We start from the raw sequence: 11,015 nt of genomic DNA, 5'->3' as shown, positions 1-11,015 counted from the left end.
TTGAGAAGCTGAGGTTAGCCAGAACTGCATATAATAGGATCTTACTGCCGGGGGGTGGGGGTGGGGGGGTGGGGGGGATGGGAGGGTTGTCAACTATATCTTTAAACCACATTTGTTTCAATCCAGCCTTTTCTCAGGGGAAGGCCTGTCTTTAAAGATACCTATAGAGTATTTCTAATGAGGGGATATTGGTAGAACTTCAGATATACTGAGGAGACAGAAACAGAGGAGTATCCAAGTGTGATCTTGGAGTCTGTCCAGAGAAGACCAGGTAGATGGTGGTAACAGCATGGGTGTCACAGGAGTGGGGAAAGGTTTCTTGAGGATGGGATGAGCTCAATTTGAGGTGAGAGAGAGAGAGAGAGAGAGAGAGAGAGAGAGAGAGAGAGAGAGAGAGAGGAATTATCATGAGGGCTGACCCATTCCTGGAAAACGTTCTATTGTCATACTAAATCTCAGTGTGTCATCAGGAGTGAACAGCTGAAGGGCAAACTCTTTACAACGTGGTCCTAACTCGAGTCCCACAATCACTGTGTACTGTGTTTTATACACAGCATCCACACTTTCCTCAAAGATACCTTCCTAAACACCCCGAACCAAAGTGGGTTTCTGAAATCCCAGCTCCCTGGGCTCCTTTCTTTGTATGTGTACTAAGAACAGCTTTACACTCTTGTTTTTAGTGTAGCTGATTCAGTCTCTCCCACTAGCCTGCAGGACCTAGAAGGTGGGAGCTGTAGACGGTGTGCATGCTCCCGAGATTTAGCCCTGTTCCACTTAAGATACCTCATGTCCTCCGATTTCTTTTAAACACTGCCCTAACACTTTCCATTTGAAATGCTGGCTTTCCTACGGACAATTCCATCATTCTTCCAAGATCCCAGTGGCATATCTTTCCAGTGGAGTCTTCAAGCCTCCCAGATAGAAGTAGTTCCTCTTTTCTACATGCCCCCATTGTCCTTTCTTCATAGTGCTTTTCCTAGAAGACTGAATCGTGCAGACAGTAATTATTTACATGTCTTCCTTCAACCAAATAGAAATTATATCTCAAACTCTATCTTACAGGTAAGATATATAATATATATATATACATATACACACACATATATACACATACATATATGTGTGTATACATATGTGTACATATGTATATAAGTGTATGTATGTATATATATATATGTGTACATATATACTATATATGTGTGTACGTGTGTGTGTGTGTGTGTATGAATGTATACACTTGAGGCAAATTCTCACCATGTTATTTGTACAGGTTATGAACTGATTTCAAGTGATCCCTCAGTCTGACTCAAGTAATAGGGCCATCAAACAGAGCTCATGACTCTGATTTTTAAAATCATATTAGTTGTCATGACTTAGCTGTTTCAGAGGCCATCCTCTCCCCGAAATTAACAACTCTGTTGCTTTGGAGATCAACCGTGGCATTTGTGAGAGTCTTTGCAAAGAAGTAAGGACAAGAAGGAAAGTCATAAAGTGAAAGTCGAAAGCTCATTTAGGTAAGGATTGGGGTGATTTGGAAAGGCTTAGCAACCACACATTGGAGAGAGGTGTTTTGGCAGGACGATGAGACTAAAGTTTGTGGTCTATGAGGCTCAGAGGGTGTGGAAAAAGGAGGGAGAGGGAGTGGCACTGTGCTTGGGGTGGGGTGCGGTGGGGGTGTGAATAGAGACCGAACTAAGTGACCTTGCCGCTAAGATCTCAGCTAGCAAAACTTTACCATCTGATACACACTGTGCTTTGTCAGGACCATGTGCTGAATTGTAAGAGACATATCGGAAACCACAGCTTTGAACCTGGATTTGTTTCTGGAGTTGTTGTACGGTGGCTAGCGACTGACTGGATGGCAGCCTGAGTAGTGAGGATTAATCAGCACATAGGAAAGCTCCACGTGGGCTTCATGGATTGTTTGTGGAGTGCAAGAAGGACAAGGGAGGGCTTTGGGAGGTTCATGAAGGCCAAGCTCCTTCCCCTCCGCAGGAAACCCTGGGGACCGACCTCATCTTGGGGGACTAGCAGGGCTTTTCACTGGGTCGCGCGGCCTTTTCACTGGTCTTCTGTGGCCCCGTGGTGAGGTTGCCTTTGCGCTCGCCCGCGTCTGTGGAGCCCAGCAGAGGTGTATGTAGGCTGGGCGAGCACCGCGTGGACCGGCGGCCCGGGAGGCGGCGTGGGGAGAGGCTCGGCGGGGCGGGGCCGGGCTGCGCCCAGGTCTTAGTCAACTGGGAGAGGTTGAGGGAGTCCAGAGCCTTTCGTAGCCGCCAAGCTGGAGCTGGAACAGGAGCTCCGCGGGGCCGTGGCCCGGACGACTGGACAGCGGCTCCTGCAGGATCCCGAGGTCCCAGCGACCAACAGCGAGCGGGAGGCAGCCGGGCGCGGCGGCAGTACCCGGGGCGTGCTACTTTGGCTCACCACACTGGTCCTGTACGCCTCCTTCGTGGGGCTGGTGAGAGCCGAGGCTGCCCCCTTCCAGGCTGGGGCTCCCCGGATGCAGACCTGCTCCCCAAGTTTGCACAGAGGGAGTCGGGACGCATTCATCTTCCTGGGTCTCCGTTTCCCCACTTAGAAAATGGACACGGTTCTAATCTTGGAGGGTTATTTTCAACTCAGACGGATTACCTTAATGCGTTTTCCAACGTCTTTAAACTTTCATTGTCGCCTGGGTGCGGTGGGAGGAGATACAGGAGGGGGAACTGGAGCCTTCACCTGCTCTCATCCAAACCATTCCTGCAAACTCCAAATGATTAAACTGTCAAACTTCACCTTGCCTCTTCCTGGTGGCCTGACCAAGTTTTGCCAACTGGTAATTTTCCAAACGGAAAAATGGGCCCTGAGAGGAAAATGACTTTCTTCATCACTCAGGAGGTTAGGTGGTCAAGAGTGGGTCTCCTGGCCGGCGGCTTGTAGCCCGGTGCAGCCATGTTCATCTTTGAGGTTTTAGTAGTTTTAGACATTGTCTCCCTAAGTCGCCCAGACTGCGGCTGAATTTGTGGCGCTTTGGCCTCAGTCTCTGGGATTGCGGATCACCCACAGCTGGCTTGCTCCTCCAGCCACTTGGATGTAGGAGGGCCTTCACTGTTAGCCAAAGCCTAAGGCGTGTGAAGGAATTTGACTAGAACCTGTAGCCAGTCTTCTTTCATTGAACCTGGTGCTTGATGCAGGCCTGCCCACCACCTGTAGTCCTTAGTCCTGGGCTCATGCTGCTAAGGTAGGGAGGACATTTGGTTTGGGGCAGATTAGTGCGTTATAGTCAATTACTCTTAAAATATAGATGACTTAGAAACGCTTTTCTTTTTTTGTTTTTTGTTTTTTATTGGTTATTTTGTTTACATTTCAAATGTTGTCCCCTTCCTGGTTTCCCCTCTGCAAACCCCCTATCCTATCCCCATCCCCCCCTTGCCCTGGCCTCTATGAGGGTGCCCCTCACCCATCTATCCACTACCACCTCACCACCCCAGCATCCCCCAATCACCCACAGGACCAAGGGCCTCCCTCCCATTGATACCAGTAAGGCAATTAATCCTCTGCTACATCTGCGGCTGGAGTCATGGGTCCCTCCATGTGTACTCTTTGGTGGTTTAGTCCCTGGTTGGTTGATTTTGTTGTTCTTCCTATTGGGCTGCACTCCCCTTCAAGTCTTCCAGTCCTACCCCCAACTCTTCCCTTGGGGTCCCCCGCTCAGTCCAATTTTTCTTAAGGGCACCAGTGAATTTTCTCTTCAACCCTTGGTTCTTGCTAACACATTCTTGCCACAGGCAACATTTTATTGCTAAAGCCTTTTTTGTACATGCACATGTAAATATTTCCTAAAAAGCCTGAGAGTTTACACTCCTGCCTGGTGGCTTTGGACTTTCATTAAAGAAGCCTATGGAGTTAGAAATATTCAGATAGGTGATTTCCAGCGTATTATATGTGTGTAGTTCAGAGAAATCCATGTATGTCAGAAGTATTACTTTTAAAGACATAACTAACATAAGTAATAAGTTAATGTCTGAGAATTTAATTTTGACATCTAAACTCCTATAACAGTCGTAAATGGAGGTTTAAAATAAAGACAATATTTCGAAAATAAATTTGATACATCTTAACTATTAAGGCAGAAAAATCCTTTAAGGTATTCTTCCAGATCTAAAAAAGAATTGCAACCAAAGGCAAACAAATAACATTTAAAAGTTGAGTGGAAGAAACTCACAGGAGCATCCAATTCTGATGGTAAAGGGTTGTACATTTTTTCCTGTTTGAATAAAGGAGACCCCTATCTTACACTGTAATCCTCCTCCCGTTTTCTATAAAGGAAAAGACAACCATTTGAATAAACATAACTTTAATGGCTGTAAGTTCACAGCTCTTCTCTTTTTAAATTTCAGGGACTAAGCACTGCTCTCCTTGGGCCTACATTTCAAGATTTGGCACGAAATGTGAACCGAAACATCAGCGATCTCTCTATCATTTTTGTGGGCCGCGCCTCTGGTTTTTTATGTGGTACTATGGTTGGTGGAGTTCTCCTTGACTATATGAACCAGTTTTTACTTTTGGGTAAGCAAACACTGCTTTTCTTCGATGGATTTTCAATTTACTCTAAATATTTAAAGCATAGACTGCAGAACGGTTGGCAATGGATACAGCGGAGTGCATACCGCCCACCCCCCCCCCCCCCGTCCCGGGCAGATGGGCTTCTGTAGCCTTTGCTGGAGGGACTCTATTCTGAACCTTCTAGAAACTTGTTTAGCTCCGTCGTGGGTGTGAGTGTCGGCAACCCTGCACAATGCTGACCTGTACTGTGATTTAGGCTCCACTCCAGGCACATGCACTGGCTGACCACGGAGCTCGGCTTATCTGGTGGGGGGCGGGGCTTCTGGGGCCACGGGGTCAGAATAAATTCCGGGAAGCTGGCCAGGCTCTGTGGACTTGGGCTTGAAGATGAAGGGACAGGGGTTGGGAGGGAAGTGATATAGGGTGCACTTCTGTCCTGTTGCCCTTGTCAGAGCTGAGCACAGACTGATCCCCTTAGATCCTGACCCAGGAAAAGAGGACAGAACTGTTAGCATGCCATTTTCAATGGATTGGCAAGGTTAAAAGCAATTTAGATTACTATACTAAAACATCTTTGGAGGCAAGGTTAATAATTTATTGCTGATTCTTAAGTAATGATTATTCCTTCCAAAGCGAGTTGAAAGATGATTTTTTTTTCGGTACTTCATTTCCTTTTGTCCCACAGATAAATTTATTTGGTAACATTTTCCTGTAATTGGTTATAATGATTGTGTTTTGCTTTTGCATTTTTACATTGTTACCTTATAAAAGTCTTCTTTGAATTAATACTTTTTGGACCAGCTCAAACACTATAAAATTTTTCTTTTGCTACGATTTCTAATTTGATCATTTGCAATGATAGAATTGGATTCAAGTCATAGTAATTTACATTTTTACGGGCCACAAATATTATAAAAACTTTAGACTAAACCACCACATCTAGTCACTATGTCTCTCACCTACTGATGCTCAAAATTTTTGTTGTTGTGATTTGGTTTTACCTTTTTTATTTTATCTTTTTTTTTTGTTCTTTGTTTTTTGAGATAAGATCTCACCATGTAGCCCCAGCTGGCCTAAAACTATTTATGTAGATCATGTTGGCTTCAACTCCTAGAGTTCTACCCACCTCTGTCTCCCAAGTGCCGTGATTGCACCAATATGCCCAGCCCAAGACCAATCAACTTTAATTCAGTGTTAATTTTCATTTTTAGAATTTCTTCGATGTCCCTTTGACTTCGGACCTTCATAAACACTTGTTCTCTAGATGGCTTTATTCTTTTTCCTCAGGTGTGTCAATGTCGGCTACTGCTGTTGGGTTTTATCTCATTCCTTTGTGCAAGAAGGTGTTTTTACTGATTATCATGATGTCTGTGTTTGGTGCTTCAATTGGTGTTGTGGATACAGGTTAGTGAACCCTTCAGCCTCATCTCCAGTATCAGGAAAGGTAAAGTGTATGAAATCAGAGTGCCACTTGTCTTGTTGTGAAAACAGCATTGCCTCACACCTTGGCACATCTCAGCCCTTCAGAATCACACCTCAGAATCACACCCCAGGACCTCAGAATCATACCCCAGCACCTCAGCATCACACCTCAACACCTCAGCATCACACCTCAGCATCACACCTCAGCATCACACCTCAGCATCACACCTCAGCACCTCAGAATCACACCTCAGCACCTCAGAATCACACCTCAGCACCTCAGAATCACACCTCGGCACCTCAGCATCACACCTCGGCACCTCAGCATCACACCTCAGCACCTCAGCATCACACCTCAGCACCTCAGAATCACACCTCAGCACCTCAGCATCATGCCTCAGCACCTCAGCATCACGCCTCAGCACCTCAGCATCACACCTCAGCACCTCAGCATCACACCTCAGCATCACACCTCAGCATCACACCTCAGCACCTCAGCATCACACCTCAGCACCTCAGCATCACACCTCAGCACCTCAGCATCACACCTCAGCACCTCAGAATCACTCCTCAGCACCTCAGAATCACACCTCGGCACCTCAGAATCACACCTCAGTACCTCAGCATCACACCTCAGCACCTCAGCATCACACCTCAGCACCTCAGCATCACACCTCAGTACCTCAGAATCACACCTCAGTACCTCAGCATCACTGAACCTCAGCATCACACCTCAGCACCTCAGAATCACACCTCGGCACCTCAGCATCACACCTCAGCATCACACCTCAGCACCTCAGAATCACACCCCAGCACCTCAGAATCACACCTCGGCACCTCAACCTCACACCTCAGCCTTTCAGAATCACACCCCAGCACCTCAGAATCACACCCCAGCACCTCAGAATCACAACTCAGCACTTCAGCACCTCAAAATCATACCTTAGTACTATTTCTCCTTGCCAATTAGGGCACCAATTGTCCAACACCTAACTATGAAGTGCATTTGAAGAGTTTTGCTTTATGAGAGACTGTTGGGTTAGCCAAACATGGAAGGACTTCCCTTTCTGTGGGAAATTATAATGCAAATGGGCAGGCTTTCCTTTAAGGATAGAGTTTAACCACTTTCATATAAGAGAAAATGGTGACTTGGTAGGCTAAACGAGGTGTATTAGTTACTTTGTAATTGGTGTGATAAATCACTATGAAGAAAGCAACTCAGAGGAGAAAGAGTTGGGTTGGACTTATGGCTCCAGAGGGGTGGAGGCCATGATAAGGAAGCAAAGGCATGATGGCAGGAGCAGGAAGTTGAGGGCTCCCATCTTGAATTACAAGCACAAAGCAGAGAGAGCAACTGGAAATGGCTGGAGGCTTTTATATTCTGAAAGCCTGCCTCCAGTGGTAGACTTTCTCCATGAGGCCACTTCTTCACCTATGCAGAGTTTGCCACCATCTGAGGCACCATGGAGACTGTGGAGGACATTCTCAGTTAAACACCGTACAAGGGTAGTGTTATTATAAGCACAGAAACAGCCATTCAGCTTAAAATGCACCCCAGATTCTGGGCTTTGAGAACCTCTGTGGGCACCACATTCTTGCCTTTCTTCTTGGTTGTTTTTATTTTCTCCACAGCAGAAAACCTTCATGCTTCACCCTATCATTGAAGACCTTCTAAATTACATGTAGACCTTTATTCCCAATCCCAGCTTTCTATGCCCGCCATTCTTTTTCTATGGGAAGAAAAGCTATTTGCTAGATCATGGAAATAGTCTATACTCCTGGGTTCATTTGAATGAAAAGCTGCAGTGTGGAACTGCATGCTTATCTCAAAGTATCTGAGGTTTTGGTGTGTTCAAACTATGCAGTGCACGGTTCTGAAAATTGTTTTTGTTTCCTGTAACAAGTACAACCGACTTCTAGGGCAGTCTGGCTGGCATCTAGGTGTTTAGTGTCTAGTTTAGACCTCAGTAAACACTTTCTTCAATTGGAATTAGAACCCAATTGGAAGTATTGAAGCTTTGGGAGTTTTCCAGCTGTTAGATAGCGTTTTACTAATGCATGTGTATTTCCACGTGGACCAGGGGATATGGGTCAGTTGGGTAGAGCATTTGTCTACCGAATATTGCATAAACTGACTGGTACATTCTTGTAATCCCAGTATTCAAGTGACTCTGATGGGAATGTCAAAAGTCCAAGATCGTCTTCTGCCTCATGGCAAGTTCATGGCTAATATCTGAGGGCTCTCTCAAAAATTACAAATAAATGTATCAGTATTCTGCTGTTTCACTGCTGTGAAGAGATACTAGGACTAAGGCAACTTAGAGAGGAAAGCACTTAGTAGGGAGTTTGCTTACAGCTCCAGAGTATTAGTTCATAAGCACCATGGGAGGGAACAGGGTGGCTCACAGTGTGGTGGCTCACAGGCACTGGGACAGTAGCTGAGAGCTTTACATTCTAATCCCTAGAGAGAGAGGAAAGAGAGGGGGAAGGGGAGGGGGGAGTGAGAGAGAGAGGGAGGGAGGGAGAAAGAGAGAACGGGCCCAAGAGGGACTGGGCCTGGGCCTAATGTTGGCTTTTGAAACCTCAAAGCCTCCCCGCCCCCACCTTGACACAACTCCTCCAACAGGGTGACACCTCCTCATTCTTTCCAAACAGTTCCACCGAGAACTAAGTGTTTGTAAATACATTACCTATTGAGGCCATTCTTATTCAAACCACACTATTACTCCCCAGTGAGACTACCACTATGATAAAGTTTCCAATGTATCTGGCTTGAGTGATGGTTTACTAACATATAAATTCCATATATGAAGGTAAGATGTAACATAGTCCTCTGGTGATGGTGGGTTACAGCTCCTTGATTACAGAGAGGTTCTGGTGTAAACTTAGAATGTCATAAAACTCCTACTGCCTAATATAGACACTAATAAAATGTTTCTACTAAGTGACTGTCAGATTATTTCTTTAACTTGTAGGTGCAAATGTCCTCATCTTGGACCTTTGGGGGGACAAAGGAGCCCCACATATGCAGGCCTTGCACTTCAGTTTCGCCTTGGGTGCCTTCCTGGCTCCCCTGCTGGCTAAATTGGCCTGGGGTACCACAGCATCTGCTCAGAATCACACTGAGTCCGACTTTGACCCTCTAATGCTGAACCGAACCTCCGAAGCCGCCACAGACTCTGTGTTCGCGGTACCCGACGACATGAATCTGCTGTGGGCATACGCGTCCATCGGAACCTATGTTCTAGTAGTTTCTGTCTTCCTGTTTGCTCTGTTTTGTAAGAAACGCTCAAGGCAGAAAAAATCCTCAGCGTCTGCTCAGGGAGCTCGAAGGGCTAAATACCACAGGGCCCTGCTATGCCTCCTCTTTCTCTTCTTCTTCTTCTACGTGGGAGCCGAGATCACGTACGGCTCTTACGTATTCTCCTTCGCCACCACCCACGTTGGCATGGAAGAGAGCGAGGCAGCTGGCTTGAACTCCATCTTCTGGGGGACCTTCGCAGCCTGCAGGGGCCTGGCCATCTTCTTTGCGACATGCTTACAGCCTGGGACCATGATTGTGGTGAGCAACATCGGCAGCCTGGCCTCATCTTTCTTTCTGGTGCTTTTTGACAAGAACCCTCTTTGCCTCTGGATCGCGACTTCTGTGTATGGAGCCTCAATGGCAACCACGTTCCCCAGCGGCATCTCCTGGATTGAGCAGTACACCACCTTAACTGGGAAATCCACAGCCTTCTTTGTCATCGGTGCTGCCCTGGGAGAAATGGCGATTCCTGCAGTGATCGGAATTCTTCAGGGACACTACCCAGACCTGCCAGTAGTTCTGTATACATGTCTGTGCTCAGCCCTATTCACGGCTGTTTTATTTCCTGTGATGTATAAATTAGCCACCTTACCCCTGGAACGCCAGCGCAAAGGAAGAAGGAAGAGCGAGGACCAGAAGGCTTTGAGCAGCATAAATGGAAACATGCAGAGAAATGGAATGGAGTGTATTCTGAAGTAGTTGAAATGAAGAATACAAGGAATTCTGTAATAGAGAACCCTAGAAATATTCTGACTCGATACAGCCCACAGCCAACACCTCTAAGGCAATTCCCACATGCCTCTGTGTCTGAGCCTTCTCCAGTTAACAGCCGCAACTCCCTTGTGAAAAGCCAGGAGAAAATGGCCAAACATTTGGAGAAGACACATTGTTTAATAAATACATAGTTGCTACTCATGAGGAAGCCAGGCCAAGTGGAGCCATAGCAGGGTATCGGCAATTTCTAGAGGTCAAAGTTTCCACATAGAGCTGCTAAAATGTTTTGACATGTTCTGGAATTTCCAGAGTCTTCTGTAATGTACCGGTTTGTAGTGAGCATAGTGAAAAATGCTTTTAGACATGTAAAACTAGCTTAGTCTGGATCCCGACCACCCCCTAAGGCTGCATCTGATAGTCAGAATCCAGTGACCACTCACTCAAGATAATCAGACACAGTCCTAGAACCCTGTGACACCCACTGGATGATATAAAAGCAGAGACCAAGAGCAAAGCTCATTCTGTACGTCCAGAGAGAGGTCACCTTGATCTTCCCTGCGGCTGGAGAGTTTTCCCCAGGATGCTGACCCTCAAATCAGAGACTGGACCTGACCCTCAGCTAAGATATATTGCACAGGTGAACAGCCTAGGCGAGATAGGATTAGGACCATAGTTAGGACTTTAGTGTGTGAATGTTTTGTGATGACCCCCTCAGCATAATAAAATATAACTTTGTGATACTAACTATGCCTTCTTGCTTATGACACAAGTATTCTTATACAGTAGGATTTTGTAATGAGGCTCCCGTTTGGAAGATATGTTATTTTGTAGTGTGTGTAAAAAGATATTTGTATTTGAGAAGTTGGGAAGTGCACCTGTATGGAGGCACCATTGATATGTAGAAGGGATAGTCCTTTGCTGAGCAAATGACCAGACATCCATATTCTGTCTGCCTGTCTCTCTGTCTGTCTGTCTCTTAAGGCAGGGTTTCGCTATATAGCCCTGGCTGTCCTGGAACTCAGAGATACTC

General features: G+C 46.1%; 1 protein-coding gene across 1 annotated transcript; it reads left to right on the top strand.

Moving 5' to 3' along the window:
* The first annotated feature begins 2,267 nt into the window (after window positions 1-2,267).
* Mfsd4b2 (major facilitator superfamily domain containing 4B2) lies at window positions 2,268-10,728 on the top strand. The gene is made up of 4 exons (NM_001134547.1): window positions 2,268-2,458; window positions 4,380-4,548; window positions 5,833-5,949; window positions 8,943-10,728. Exons 2-4 carry the CDS (start codon window positions 4,500-4,502, stop codon window positions 9,968-9,970), a joined length of 1,194 nt encoding a protein of 397 aa, NP_001128019.1. The 5' UTR covers window positions 2,268-2,458; window positions 4,380-4,499; the 3' UTR covers window positions 9,971-10,728.
* Window positions 10,729-11,015: the final 287 nt, after the last annotated feature.

The sequence above is a fragment of the Rattus norvegicus genome, chromosome 20 (assembly GCF_036323735.1).
Source record: "Rattus norvegicus strain BN/NHsdMcwi chromosome 20, GRCr8, whole genome shotgun sequence".
Lineage (NCBI taxonomy): Eukaryota > Metazoa > Chordata > Mammalia > Rodentia > Muridae > Rattus > Rattus norvegicus.
This window is presented reverse-complemented; position numbering and strand designations above follow the sequence as displayed.